At 49.4% G+C, this 15,668-nt stretch overlaps 1 protein-coding gene across 1 annotated transcript in view; it reads left to right on the forward strand.

The window, feature by feature from the left end:
- The window catches only part of TM9SF3 (transmembrane 9 superfamily member 3), a 145,733-nt gene that overhangs the window by 39,144 nt on the left and 90,921 nt on the right, over positions 1-15,668 (forward strand). The window contains exons 6-7 of the mRNA XM_030203479.1: positions 10,347-10,478; positions 10,810-10,976. Coding sequence (XP_030059339.1) covers positions 10,347-10,478; positions 10,810-10,976 — 299 coding nt within the window. The remainder of the gene's footprint in view (positions 1-10,346; positions 10,479-10,809; positions 10,977-15,668) is intronic.

Consider the following 15,668-nt stretch of genomic DNA (forward strand, 5'->3'; position numbering starts at 1 on the left):
GCTAGTTTTCTGAGGGCTTCATGTGATCCACATACCAATTTAGTGCAGCCATTGGCTGTAAACAGGACGAACAAGAAGAGTCTGAAGTGGGTGATAAATATCTTTTTGCCCCCTCTTTTGTACCAGTGAGAGAGATTATAATCCATTCGCTTATCTTCTTCCCCACCCCTTTTTTCTAGGGTAGATGAGGCAGTTGTGCAGGCACATAGACAAGTACACCTCTGGTCTTTGTAACGGTTCCACAAGTTGGTGCTTCTGATCTAAGAAGGAAGCACTTTGGAAGGGATCTGCCATGAAAACCAGGAATATACTCGCACAGTGTGATCAGGAAAGGACAGAGAAGGTGGGGAGAAATGGAAAGGATTCTGATATGGAGAATAGGAACTTTGGGGGCCGGGAAGAGTAGAATTATATTGGTGATTGCCAAGCTTAGGGTTGATGATGCGGATACATGCTGTGGTAAGGTGAAGCTGCCTAGCAGTAAGATAGGATACTAAAGAAAGCCTAGGAGATGTATTTAATGTCCAAACACAACTGAAGTTAAAAGTTAATACTGCACTATAACGTTAGTGAGTACATAACCAAAGGAAAGATTAGATTGTAAGCTCTTGCTGAGCAGGGACCGCCTCATAAATGTTTTACATATAGCGCTGTGTACATCTAGTAGTGCTATAGAAATAAGTAGTAGCAGTAGTAGGATAGCAGAGGCCAAGAAATACATTTACCAAGAAGTACCTGTATTTACAGGGTAATTATAACTACATATGAAAAGTCTATCCTTTTTATTTCCTCAAACTTAGATACATTGCTTATCATAGGTTATCAGAACAAAATAAGCTGAGGTACAAGTGGAAGTAAAACAAGTATAGATATGATAGCACATACTAGTGAACAAGTATACTACCTTATAAGGAAATATTAAGGGCATATTCCATTTTTCTTTTTAATAAGAGAACAGAGTAAAGTACCTTCTGTGAGGACAAACGGCTTGCATATTCTCACACATGGGTAGATGCCGGTCTGTGTCGCCTGGTCTGGCATTTATGCCAAAGTAAAAAAAACAGAGCTTTGAGAAGCGTGAGCCACACCCCACTGCACATGCGTGAGTACCTTCATGCCTGCTGCGAGAACACGGTCTCAGTTTCATTTTGTCTGCGTGAAGAGAAGCTGTGCTTTTTGGTCTCTTCACGCATCAAGTAAAGAGTTTTTTAAGTGCCTTCGGCCTATCTTTTTTGCCTTTTTGCTTCAGCTTTGTTTCTTTAAAAAGAAAATCCCAAAACCTTATTTTATTAGTCTAGTTTTGCCCGCACTTAAGTTTTCTTTTGCTTTCAACATGGGCTGCTTTTAGGCACTGACTCCGGTCGGGTACTCTCTTTTTTTTTGTGCCTTCGTCCCTCTTTCAGGCCCATTGAGTCATTTGATTTGCTGGCAAGGTCTTCCCGCCCATGTCCACGAAGACTCCCAGTGGCTTCAAGTGTTGTACCCTGTGCAACTGGACCATCTTGGATAAGGGCATCTATTCTTGGCGGACAATCAGGTTGCAATGCATTACATCAATAAGCAGGGGGGCACCGGATCTCGCCTTCTGTGTCAGGAGGCTGTCCAGATGTGGCATTGGGCTCGCCTACACGGCATGTTCCTTTGAGCCACTTATTTGGTGGGCGCAAACAACATCCTGGCCAAAAGACTGAGCAGGATAATGCAACCACACGAGTGGCCTCTTCACATGGGCATGGCCCACAAGATCTTCCGAGCATGGGGCATTCATTCAGTGAATCTTTTTGCCACTCAGATCAAACACAAGGTTCCTCAGTTCTGTTCAAGGCTTCAGGCTCACAACATACTTGCATCAGATGCCTTCCTTCTCAGTTGGGAGACAGGTCTGTATTCATATCCTCCCATACCTCTAGTGGGGAAAACATTGAAAGTCAAGACCGCGGAACCATGATTCTGATTGCGCTGTATTGGCCGTTTCAGATCTGGTTCCCTCTTCTTCTGGAATTATCCTCTGAAGAACCATGGAGATTGGAGTGTTTTCTGACTCTCAGAACGAGGGGTTGCTTCTACATCCCAACCTCCAGTCTCTGGCTTTCACACCTTGGATGTTGAGAGCTTAGAATTTGCTTCCTTGGTTCTTTTGGAGGGTGTCTCCTGGGTCTTGCTGGCTTCCAAGAAAGGTTCCATTAAGAGATGTTACTTTTTTAAATGGAGGAGGTTTGCTGTCTGGTATGAGAGCAGGGCCCTAGATCCTCTTGTCCTACAAAGACTCTGCTTGACTACCTTCTACACTTGTCAGAGTCTAGTCTCAAGACCAACTCCATAAGGGTTCACCTTAGTGCAATTAATTCTTATCACCAGCGTGTAGAAGGTAAGCCTATCTCTGGACAGTCTTTAGTTGTTCACTTCATAAGAGGTTTGCTTTTATCAAAGCCCCCTGTCAGACCTGCACCAGTGTTATGGGATCTCAATGTCATTCTCATCCAGCTGATGAAAGCTCCTTTTGAGCCACTGAATTCCTGCCATCTGATGTACTTGACCTGGAAGATCATTTTCTTGGTGGCTGTTACTTGAGCTCATAGGGTCCGTGAGCTTCCGGCCTTCACTACTAAGGCCTGAAGCTCACGGACCTTATGAGCTCAAGTATACTAAGTTTTATCATAACAGAGTAGTCCTCCGCACGCACCCTAAATTCCTGCCAAAGGTGGTGTCGGAGTTCCATCTGAACCAGTTGATTGTCTTGCCTATGTTCTTTCCCCGACCACATGCCCATCCTGGCGAAAGCAGCTTGCACACCTTGGATTGCAAGAGAGCATTGGCCTACTATATGAAACAGACAAGGCCCCACAGACAGTCTGCCCAGCTTTTTGTTTCTTTTAAGCCCAAAAGGATGGGGGTCGCCATCGGGAAACATACCATCTCAATTTGGCTGACAGATTACATTTCCTTTACTTATGGCCATGCTGGGCTGGCCTTGGAGGGTCATGTCACTGCTCACATTGTCGGAGCCATGGCTGCATCGGTCAGTCTGCATTGAAGAAATTTGCAAGGCTGCAACGTGGTCTTCAGTCCACTTATTCACATCTCACTACTGCCTTGAGCAGGATATCCAACGCTACAGTCGGTTTGGGCAGTCAGTGTTGCCAAATCTGTTTGGGGGTCTAGAATCCAACTCCACCCTCCTAGGCCCATTTTTTTCTGTTCCAGGCTGCACCCTCATTCAATTCAGTTAAGACCTAATTTCTCCTTTGTGTATTGTGAACTGCTCTGCGTGGACTTAGTAGCTGCTTTCTGATGGATAGAAGGGCTGGTGGGTCCTGCCATCCTAGCTGTTTACAGACTATTCTATGAAGTGGGCACAAAGTGAAATTCTTTTCTTAATTTAGTGTAATTTGTTTATACATAATATTGTGATGGCACTTCTTCCAAATGCACACAGTATAGCATAGTTTAGTGCAATCCAAAAATACATAAATGATGGTGTGAAGAAACAGTGTGTTTTAAGCCTGTAAAATGTATTTGATATTTTCTTGCATTGATTATGCTCTGAAGTGTATTTCTCCTATTTGGCCAGTGGATGGTGCATGTTTATGGTTAAAGCTGTTACAGAGGACCGACTTTTCTTTCTTTTAGTTGGCACACAGATAATAGGAGGTGCCTGTAGTGATGTAACCAGTTTTTTTGAAACTTGACTGTTCTGGGCTCTCATTGGCCCAGAGTTTGAAATTACTCAGCAGATGCTGGCTGTTGCTTCAGTTTCAGCCCGGGAAGAAAGAGAGACAGATCTCTTTGCTGAGGCTCTGTGAACAGTTATATGTCCTGACCTTCCCAGGTACTGTTTAGACAGTATTTAGATGTTTATTTAGTGTTATAATTGATCCATAGTTACCTGTTATTGTTTGCTATTTGCACTATTTTGTTCCACCGTTCAAATATATTTTTAAGAGAATAAACATAATTTTCACCAAGGACAAGCAGGCTGCTTGTTCTCACGACTGGGTGACGTCCGCTTCAGCCCCCACCAACTGGAACAAAACTTCGCGGGCGGTCCCGCACGCAGGGCACGCCCACCGCGCATGCGCGGCCGTCTTCCCGCCCGTGCGTGACCGTTCCCGCTCAGTCCTTTATTTCCGCACCTGGAGAGAGACGTGTTAACGCCTCTCTCGTTCTCAGTCCCGGAAACCGGATCGCGTTCGCGAATCTTCGTTTATTTTTTCGTTTATCTTCGTTGCCGCGTTTTTCCTTTACTTTTTTCCACAAAAAAATAAAAAAACGCACTGTACTGTTTTTCCCTCGTCTTCTAGCGGGGGCGTCGCGTTGCGGCCTTGTGGCCGCGCGGTCGATTTCTTTTCGAGGTGTGATTTTACCGCCACCATCGACGACTTTGACTTCGCCGACGCGATTTTTCCGTCGATGTCCTCGAAGGTCCCGAGTGGATTTAAGAAGTGTGGTCGGTGCGGCCGGCCTATCTCGCAGACCGACACTCACGCTTGGTGCCTCCAGTAGCTCGGGCCGGAGCACGATACCAAGTCGTGTACTTTGTGTCTTGGTCTCCGGAAACGGACTCAAGTAGCGAGGTAAGTTCTTCGGGACCGTCTTTTTGGAACTTGCGCCGGCCCCTCGGCATCAGTATCGACGGCCGGTTCTTCGGTACCGGTATCGATGTCGGCGAAATCGGCACCGATGGCATCGACCCCAGGAGCACAGGTCCCGCCGGTCCTCCGGTGACGGCAGGGGTGAAAGGCCGAGTGGGCAGTCGGCCCTGGTCACTCCCTCTACCCAGGGCCCTCGGGACCGAACCCTGTCGGACCCGGTCCCTCGAGGCCGAGGGGGATCGACCTCCTCCTCCATTCCACCTAGCGCCGATGATGGGCATCGCAAGAAATCAAAGAAGCACCGTCATCGGTCGCCATCGATGCATCCGGCCCCCCGGCGCCGGAGAGGAGTCGACGCCGAGGAAGCGTCCGCGTCGAGAGGAGCGGTCCCCCTCTGTAGTAGAGGTACCACCGCGTCAGGGTCCCAGCACTTCGGTGCAGTCTCCTGGACCCGAGCAGCTTCTGGCACCGACGCCTCTACCGGCCCCCCCGTCTTTCCCGGCAGCGGGCCTGGACGAGTGCCTCCGAGCCATCCTTCCGGGGATCCTGGAAGGGCTGATGCGCCAGACGGTGCCGGCGTCGGGGGTGCTTGCGCCCTCGGCGCCGTTGACTGTGGCGCCGGCGAGCTCTAGCCCGGTGCCGAGGCCTTCGACGCCGCTTGTGGCGCCGGTCTCGACCGCCACGCAGGTGGAGTCCTCGTCGACGTCGATGGAGGGAGCTTCATCCCCGCCGGCGCGGGAGTCCACCGCTCGACGACACCGAGGCCTCGGTGCCTCGACGTCGAGCCGGGCCCGGTTGAGGACTCAGCTGCACGAGCTTATGTCCGATACCGAGGAAGAGGCCTCGTGGGGGGAGGAGGAGGACCCCAGATATTTCTCCTCAGAGGAGTCTGTGGGCCTTCACTTCGACCCCACGCCTTCACCAGAGAGAAAGCTCTCGCCTCCTGAGAGCCTCTCCTTTGCCTCCTTTGTCAGGGACATGTCTATATGCATTCCCTTCCCCGTGGTCTCTGTGGATGAGCCGAGGGCTCAGATGCTCGAGGTCCTCGATTATCCATCACCACCTAGAGAGTCCTCCACGGTACCGTTGCACAATGTCCTTAAAGAGACACTGCTTCGGAACTGGGTGAGACCACTATCTAATCCCACCATCCCCAAGAAAGCAGAGTCCCAATACAGAATCCACTCGGACCCAGAGTTAATGCGGCCCCAATTGCCTCATGACTCGGCGGTCGTGGACTCTGCTCTCAAGAGGGCACGGAGTTCGAGGGATACCGCCTCGGTGCCCCCGGGGCGGGAGTCTCGCACTCTGGACTCGTTTGGGAGGAAGGCCTACCAATCTTCCATGCTCGTGACCCGCATCCAGTCTTACCAGCTCTACACGAGCATCCACATGCGGAATAATGTGAAGCAACTGGCGGACCTGGTTGACAAGCTCCCTCCGGAGCAGTCCAGGCCTTTTCAGGAGGTGGTCAGGCAGCTGAATGCGTGCAGAAAGTTCCTGTCCAGGGGTATATATGACACCTGTGACGTGGCATCTCGTGCTGCGGCCCAAGGTATAGTGATGCGCAGGCTCTCATGGCTGCGTGCCTCTGACCTGGACAACCGCACCCAGCAGAGACTGGCCGACGTCCCTTGCCGGGGGGATAATATTTTTGGTGAGAAGGTCGAGCAGCTGGTGGACCAACTGCATCAGCGGGAAACCGCCCTCGACAAGCTCTCCCACCGGGCGCCTTCAGCATCCACCTCAGCAGGTGGACGTTTTTCCCGGGCCCGGCAGGCTGCGCCCTATGCTTTTCCCAAGCATAGGTACACCCAACCGGCCTGAAGGCCTCGTCAGGCACAGGGACACTCCCAGCACGCTCGTTCTCGTCAACAGCGTGCGCCTAAGCAGCCCCCTGCGCCTCCACAGCAAAAGCCGGGGACGGGCTTTTGACTGGATCCATGGGAACATAGCCGCCCTCAAAGTGTCCGTACCGGACGATCTGCCGGTCGGAGGGAGGTTAAAATTTTTTCACCAAAGGTGGCCTCTCATAACCTCCGACCAGTGGGTTCTCCAAATAGTGCGGTGCGGATACGCCCTGAATTTGGCCTCCCTGCCACCAAATTGTCCTCCGGGAGCTCAATCTTTCAGCTCCCATCACAAGCAGGTACTTGCAGAGGAACTCTCCGCCCTTCTCAGCGCCAATGCGGTCGAGCCCGTACCACCCGGGCAGGAAGGGCAGGGATTCTATTCCAGGTACTTCCTTGTGGAAAAGAAAACAGGGGGGATGCGTCCCATCCTAGACCCGAGAGGCCTGAACAAATTCCTGGTCAAAGAAAAGTTCAGGATGCTTTCCTTGGGCACCCTTCTGCCAATGATTCAGAAAAACGATTGGCTATGTTCCCTGGATTTAAAGGACGCATACATTCACATCCCGATACTGCCAGCTCACAGACAGTATCTCAGATTCCGCCTGGGCGCACGGCACTTTCAGTATTGTGTGCTGCCCTTTGGGCTCGCCTCTGCCCCACGGGTGTTTACAAAGTGCCTCGTGGTGGTAGCGGCGTATCTACGCAAGCTGGGAGTGCACGTGTTCCCATATCTCGACGATTGGCTGGTCAAGAACACCTCGGAGGCAGGAGCTCTCCGGTCCATGCAGTGCACTATTCAACTCCTGGAGCTGCTGGGGTTTGTGATAAATTACCCAAAGTTCCATCTCCAGCCAGCCCAGTCTCTGGAATTCATAGGAGCTCTGCTGAATACCCAGACGGCTCAGGCCTTCCTTCCCGAAGCGAGGGCCAACAACCTCCTGTCCCTGGCTTCACGGACCAGAGCGTCTCAGCAGATCACAGCTCGGCAGATGTTGAGACTTCTGGGTCATATGGCCTCCACAGTTCATGTGACTCCCATGGCTCGTCTCCACATGAGATCTGCTCAATGGACCCTAGCTTCCCAGTGGTTTCAAGCCACCGGGAATCTAGAAGATGTCATCCGCCTCCCCACCAGTTGCCGCACTTCACTGCACTGGTGGACCATTCGGACCAATTTGACCTTGGGACGTCCATTCCAAATTCCACAGCCCACGAAGGTATTGACGACGGATGCATCTCGCCTGGGGTGGGGAGCTCATGTCGATGGGCTTCACACCCAGGAAAAGGATCTGCAGATCAACCTCCTGGAGCTCCGAGCGATCTGGAACGCACTGAAGGCTTTCAGAGATCGGCTGTCCTATCAAATTATTCAAATTCGGACAGACAATCAGATTGCAATGTATTACGTCAACAAGCAGGGGGGCACCGGATCTCGCCCCCTGTGTCAGGAAGCCGTCGGAATGTGGCGTTGGGCTTTCCAGTTCGGCATGCTCCTCCAAGCCACATACCTGGCAGGCGTAAACAACAGTCTGGCCGACAGACTGAGCAGAGTCATGCAACCGCACGAGTGGTCGCTCCATTCCAGAGTGGTACGCAAGATCTTCCGAGAGTGGGCCACCCCCTCGGTGGACCTTTTCGCCTCTCAGACCAACCACAAGCTGCCTCTGTTCTGTTCCAGACTTCAGACACACGGCAGGCTAGTGTCGGATGCCTTTCTCCTCCATTGGGGGACCGGCCTCCTGTATGCTTATCCTCCCATACCTTTGGTGGGGAAGACCTTACTGAAGCTCAAGCAAGACCGCGGCACCATGATTCTGATCGCGCCCTTTTGGCCCCGTCAGATCTGGTTCCCTCTTCTTCTGGAGTTGTCCTCCGAAGAACCGTGGAGATTGGAGTGTTTTCCGACTATCATTTCGCAGAACGACGGAGCGTTGCAGCACCCCAACCTCCAGTCTCTGGCTCTCAAGGCCTGGATGTTGAGGGCGTAGACTTCACTGCGTTGGGTCTGTCGGAGGGTGTCTCCCGTGTCTTGCTTGCCTCTAGGAAGGATTCCACTAAAAAGAGTTACTTTTTCAAGTGGAGGAGGTTTGTCGTTTGGTGTGAGAGCAAGGCCCTAGAACCTCGTTCTTGCCCTGCACAGAACCTGCTTGAATACCTTCTGCACTTATCAGAGTCTGGCCTCAAGACCAACTCAGTAAGGAATCACCTTAGTGCGATTAGTGCTTACCATTATCGTGTGGAAGGTAAAGCCATCTCTGGAGAGCCTTTAGTCGTTCGCTTCATGAGAGGCTTGCTTTTGTCAAAGCCCCCTATCAAGCCTCCTACAGTGTCATGGGATCTCAACGTCATCCTCACCCAGCTGATGAAACCTCCTTTTGAGCCACTGAATACCTGCCATCTGAAGTACTTGACCTGGAAGGTCATTTTCTTGGTGGCAGTTACTTCAGCTCGTAAGGTCAGTGAGCTTCAAGCCCTGGTAGCTCATGCTTCGTATACCAAATTTCATCATAACAGAGTAGTGCTCCGCACCCACCCAAAGTTCCTGCCGAAGGTGGTGTCGGAGTTCCATCTTAACCAGTCAATTGTCTTGCCAACATTCTTTCCCAGGCCGCATACCCGCCCTGCTGAACGTCAGCTGCACACATTGGACTGCAAGAGAGCATTGGCCTTCTACTTGGAGCGGACACAGCCCCACAGACAGTCCGCCCAATTGTTTGTTTCTTTCGACCCTAACAGGATAGGGGTCGCTGTCGGGAAACGCACCATCTCCAATTGGCTAGCAGATTGCATTTCCTTCACTTACGCCCAGGCTGGGCTGACTCTTGAGGGTCATGTCACGGCTCACAGTGTCAGAGCCATGACGGCGTCGGTGCCTCACTTGAAGTCAGCCACTATTGAAGAGATTTGCAAGGCTGCGATGTGGTCATCTGTCCACACATTCACATCACATTACTGCCTCCAGCAGGATACCCGATGCAACAGTCGGTTCGGGCAGTCGGTGCTGCAGAATCTGTTTGGGGTGTAAATCCAACTCCACCCTCCAGGACCCGAATTTATTCTGGTCAGGCTGCACTCTCAGTTAGTTGTTCTTCGTAGGTCAATTTCTGTTATACCCTCGCCGTTGCGAGGTTCAATTGACCTGGATTCTTGTTTTGAGTGAGCCTGAGAGCTAGGGATACCCCAGTCGTGAGAACAAGCAGCCTGCTTGTCCTCGGAGAAAGTGAATGATACATACCTGTAGCAGGTGTTCTCCGAGGACAGCAGGCTGATTGTTCTCACCTACCCTCCCTCCTCCCCTTTGGAGTTGCGTTTTGATCATTTTTGCTTGTCATTCAACTGAGCAGGAACGGTCACACACGGGCGGGAAGACGGCCGCGCATGCGCAGTGGGCGTGCCCTGCGTGCGGGACCGCCCGCAAAGTTTTGTTCCGGTTGGTGGGGGCTGAAGCGGACGTCACCCAGTTGTGAGAACAATCAGCCTGCTGTCCTCGGAGAACACCTGCTACAGGTATGTATCATTCACTGTTTGCCCTGTTTGTCTGGACTGATAAAGAATCCTGGTGGTTTGTGTATTGGAACTGCGGGACCACTGGGAGTGTGGCTCCGGTAACCTAGAAATCACTGGGGATAATTGGAGAGTGGGAGACTTGCCCAGAGGCGGTTGTGACCCAGTCGGTGGGAGGAGGGTGCTAGTGTAGAGCACGTGTGGCAGGTGCATGCGGACCCTGAGCTTTGCTGGGGATAGACCCTCTAAGTGGCGGCGGGTTAACCCCAGGTGGGTGGCTAGGTGTTTCGTGACAGGTGGTTTACGTAAAATAACATAACATTACAATGGTATGCTCGCTAGCATTTTAAAGCATTCAGTTTGGCCAACCATCTTCTGTTACTTTGTTTTACTATAGATACATTGGTTTTCTATTTTCAATTCTTTTATGATGGTGATATTCCTTGTGGGGTTGGTGTCAATGATCCTGATGAGAACTCTACGGAAGGACTATGCACGATACAGCAAAGAAGAGGAGATGGATGATATGGTGAGCTAGTGTTGTACTAATAGATTTTCTTTCAAAACTGTTGCAGTTTAAGATGTTTTATTTGTACTTCTTTGTAAACGGTGTCATGCAAATTAATATGAGCTACCTTTGCTTCTCAGCCTGTTTACTAGTTCTTGAAGTAACTGAGACAGTTGGGTAGACCCAACTGAAGCTGTGTTATGGTATTTCCCAGTCACAAAGTAGGTGTAAAATATTTGCTCACAACCACTAATGAGACAACGTAAGCATCTGTTGCGTGGACAGGCCACTAGGCAGCAGTAAATAGTGGATGAGGATGGGGTTCTGGTTTAATTGGCTTTCTGCCTTGCAGGATCGTGATCTTGGAGATGAGTATGGATGGAAACAAGTACATGGAGATGTCTTCAGACCTTCCAGCCATCCTTTGATTTTCTCCTCACTTATTGGCTCTGGGTGCCAGATTTTTTCAGTCTCCCTTATAGTCATTGTCGTTGCAATGATTGAGGATTTATACACCGAGTAAGTATAGATGTGTGCATGTCTCCCTTTTTATATTGCCATTCCAAATTTGTTTATCTATTCTCTCTTTTCCCCATATCGGAGCAATAAGTAATCCTGCTACAAGTTATACATTCTAAAAGTAAATCAAATAGTTCCAGGTACTTTGCCCCTTAAGGGTATCATGCAGCTTGGAATGCTCAGTATTTTCTGTCTCCTAGTAGATGGAGGACAGATGTGCAGCTCCTCTTGGTGATTGCTGGCTTGCTCCTGTCCCAACACTGCTGAGTGACGGTTGAGCAAGGGATGTGTTGGTAACCTGAATTTAGGTTCACTTAAGATGACATCCAGTGGTACTGGGTCCCTCATCTGCCAGCTAGAATGATACCTTGTGGTACTAGATGCCTCCCCTCACTTGCTTGGGGCCTTTGAGGCTCAGTAGGTTTGGTTGTGGATAGGTGCAGGATTGTATTTGCTTCTGGGCAAGTATGTATGTTGCTTTCTGCTTGTGATGTGAGCTGTAGCACGATTCTATACACTTGTGAGGTAAACCGTTCCTTTTATTTTCTTTCGGGAACCTCCTGGTTAAAAAAAAACAAAAAAACCCAAGGCTCATCTCAGCTAACTCTGGATGCTCAGGATAGTTGAATTTTCTGCTCTTTATTTTGTCAGGCTTTGGTGCATTGGTGGCAGGCCTGTTTCTCACTGTCTGCGGTTCCAGTGTGCTCCCTTCACGTTTGCGCCATTTCGGGCAGCATTTTTCTTTGGTTCACAACACGCTTCTTTCTATATGGCGCTCTGCTTCACTTCCTCCTAGGTGTGCCCACATGGACTGTTACATTTGTGGTGTGCCTTATCTCTGATGCCAGCCTGACAAGAGGGAATTGCGACTGCTTGTCACTGTGCTTGGTTTTCCTTAGCAGTGCTTCTTGTGCAGGCATGGGTTTGTTCTGGGCCTCCGAGTCCTGTTCATGCCGCTGGTGGTGAGCTGGTTCCGCCTTCTTTCTCTCAGTGATATTTCTTTGTCTGGGATTGGCCGCATGGGTTTCTCCCACCTTTTGGAAATCCTAATTTTTACCTTTGGTGGGTATGGGAACGTCTCAGCCTTGCAGCCTGTTGGTTTCCAGCCTTGGTGGATCTATGGGTTGGTGGCTGTATTTGCAGTCCCCTTCAGGCACCACTGATGCTGCTCGTGAAGTCTCTGATCTTTTTCTCTGGAGCGACTCAGGCTGCTACATCGGTTCTCTAATTTTGCATGGTTCTTGGACGGTTCCCTCTCCCCAATGTGAGGCGCAGGGCCTTCCTCTGTCTCTGGGGGGCAATGTGGCTGATTGTGGCTGTAGGGTTGCCTCTGTGGCTGCCCATGGGAGTTCTTCTCCTCTATAGGCCACGTGTAGCTCTTGCTGGGCTCAGGCTCTTGGTTGTTTTGGGGGCAGCTCCTTTTGAGGCACTCTGGTGCTTGGTTTGTGTAGCATGGTTCTTTCTCTGTTGGCTGTGCAATTTTTCCAGTAGTTTGCCCCTGCCTCAGGTTGCTGTGTGGGACTCAGCTTTGGGTCTATTTCAATGCTTTGTGTTTCTTGCCTTCTTAGTCTTATGTGCTGCTCCATTTTCTCATGGAGGTTGATGGTGGTAGCTGCATCTCAGTCTGAGTGACACAGCTTCTCCTTTGCCTTTTCTTGCTGCTTCCATCTTGGGGGGTTTGGCAGCATTTCCATTTTGTGATGCGCTGGCATAGCTCCATCTCACTGTATGATGGGGCACCAGGTTGGTCTTGGCAACTTCCTTTCTGGTGCTGGATGCGCCTTGGCATCTTACTGGGGGGGGGGGGCACCCCTCTATGTGATCAAGGGCGCATAGCTCTCTCCTTTCGGAGTTCTCCCAGTTTTACTGGCTTACACTGCTCGCTGACCTTTGCGGTGGTGGCTTATTGTCTCGGGTGAGCACTTCAGGTCTGCCTGTTGGGTATGGTTCTATTCAGCCTGGGCAGTGTGGCTCGCTCTTGGGGGTAAGGTGTGCCTCCCTCTCCACAGGATGAGAGCTTCCCTCTCTCTCTGTCCCTTAGAGGTGCATGTGAGGACTACTCTGCTTGTCGTATGTTGTTATATTTCGACGTCCTTGGGTTGCGGCTCATTCGTTGCTAGTGGAGTTCTATATGTGGGGAGCAGCTCCATATCTACAGCTGATCTTGCCTCCTTTTCTACCTGTTCGGCGCAGAGTTGGTTTCTAGTCCCTCTTGGCCAATTTGGTGCGGTTTCTGCTCTCCGCAAGGTTTGCGGCCCATTTCTGCATTACTCCATCTTTGGATGTCGAGCATAGCTTCTGACGGTCAAGCATGGCTTTCTGTCAATGTGTCAAATGTAATGCGTCTCTGCTGGGCGAGCACAGCTCCTTCTTTGCCTGGTGGGCGTGACTCTCTCTGTGCAGGTTGGGCTTGGCTCCTTCATTGCAGGTCAAGCATAGCTCCTTGTTTGCATGCCAGGTGTAGCATGTCATGCGTAGCTGTTTCTCTGGTTTCTATCCTGGTTCAATCTCAGGGTCTGGAGCTTGGCTCCGTCTCTGGATGTCGAGCCTTGCTCCGTCTCTGGATGTCGAGCCTTGCTCCATCTCTGGATATCGTAAGAACATAGGAGTTGCCGTACTAGGACAGACCGAAGGTCCTTGAAGCCCAGCATCCTGTTTCCAATTCAGCATCCAGTGGCCAAATCCAGGTTACAAGTACCTGGCAAGATATCAAAACAGTACAATACATTTTGTGCTGCTTATCCTAGAAATAAGCAATGGACTTTCCTCAAGTCCATCTTAATAATGGCTTATGGACTTTTCTTTAAAAAGTTATCCAAACCTTTTTTAAACCTAGCAAAGCTAACTGCTTTTACCACATTCTCCAGCAACAAATTTCAGTAATTACACATTAAGTGAAGAAATACTTTCTCCGATTTGTTTTAAATTTATTACTTTGTAGCTTCATTGCATGCTCCCTAGTCCTAGTATTTTGGGAAAGAGTAAACAAGTGATTCACATTTACCTGTTCTACTCCACTCATTATTTTGTAGACTCAGCCGTCTTTTCTCCAGCTACTATCACTTAGCAGTTTTGAAAAATCAAAATCTGGCACTTACATGCCCAAAAGATAACCTTATCCGTAAAAATGTTCAAGACTTGCAAGCCCGGATGTTTGAAGAAAACTTGGATATTGTTGCTATTACAGAGACACGGTTCAGTGATTCCCATGAATGAGATGTGACCCATACCGGGCTATAATCTTTTTAGGAAGGATAGAGAGGGCCAAAGAAGTGGAGGAGTGGCACTGTTTGTGAGAAACAATATCAGAGTGGCTGAAATGTAGGGAACCTGGGGAAAGGAAGAAGCTTTATGGATCGTCCTGGAAAGAGAAGATGGATCCTGTATCCACACGGGGGTTATCTACAGACCTCCGGCACAAACGGAGAAGCTAGGCAAGGATCTGATAGGAGATAGTCAAAAGATTGGTATGAAAGGGGAGGTTCTACTGTTGGTAGATTTAAACTTGTCTGATGTGGATTGGAATGTCCCGTCGGCAGAATTGGAAAGAAGTTGGACACCTGTCAAAGTGCCTTGCTCAGACAAATGGTGACGGAACTCATGAGGTAAGAGTCAATGCTGGATCTAATTCTCACAAATGGAGGAAGTGTTTCCAATATCCGGGTGGGTGTTTACCTATATAATAGTTATCATCACACAATATGGTTTGATATAAGGGCAAAGGCGGAGTGCGGATGCACAAAACTCAAAGTACTGGATTTCAGATGTACTGATTGTGATAAAATGGGAGAATACCTTAAGAAGGAGCAGTTGGCATGGGAAGGCGTAGGAGAAGTGGAAAATCAGTGGTCAAAACTAAAGGCTGTTATAAATATGACAACTGATCTTTACGCAAGGAAAGTAAACAAAAACAAGAGAAACAGGAAGTCTATATGGTTCTCCAAACAAGAAGCTGAAAAAATAAAAGCAAAATAGGCTTTTTTCAAGAAATACAAAAGAACGCAATGAGAGGATCACGGAAAAGGTTATCGGATTAAACTTAAAGAAGCAAAGAGGTAAATACGTCTAGCGAAAGCGCAGTTGGAAGAAAAAATGGCTAAAGATGTAAAGAGCAGTGACGACCTTTTTCACATATATTGGAGAAAGGAGATAGGAATGGAATTGTAAGACTGAAAGATGAGACTGGCTATGTGGAGAGTGATGAGGATAAAGCAAACGTTCTAAACAATTACTTCTCTTTGATGTTCACGGAGGAAAATCCTGGAGAAGGACTTCGGTTGGCTGCCGAGGGAATAATTGGGAATGGAGTGGATATTGCGCTGTTTTCTGAAGAAAGAGTTTATAAACAGCTTGAAAATCTGAAGGTGGACAAAGCTATGGGGCCGGTTGGGACCCAGCATACTGAGGGAGCTCAGACAGGTCCTGCGGGACCTCTTAAAGATTTATTTAATACATCTTTGGAGATGGGAGGGGTTCCGTGGGATTGGAGACAAGAGGATGTGGGTTCTTCATAAAAGTGGAGACAAGGAAGAAGTGGGAAACTACAGACTGGTAACTGGTAAGTCTCATATCGGTGGTAGAAAAATAATGGGAGTTGCTGCTGAAAGAAAGGATATTTAACTTTCTAGAAGCCAACGGGTTACAGGATCCAAGGCAACATGGCTTTACCAAAGGAAAATCCTGCCAAACGAA

This window comes from Microcaecilia unicolor, chromosome 5 (assembly GCF_901765095.1).
Source record: "Microcaecilia unicolor chromosome 5, aMicUni1.1, whole genome shotgun sequence".
NCBI classification, from domain to species: domain Eukaryota; kingdom Metazoa; phylum Chordata; class Amphibia; order Gymnophiona; family Siphonopidae; genus Microcaecilia; species Microcaecilia unicolor.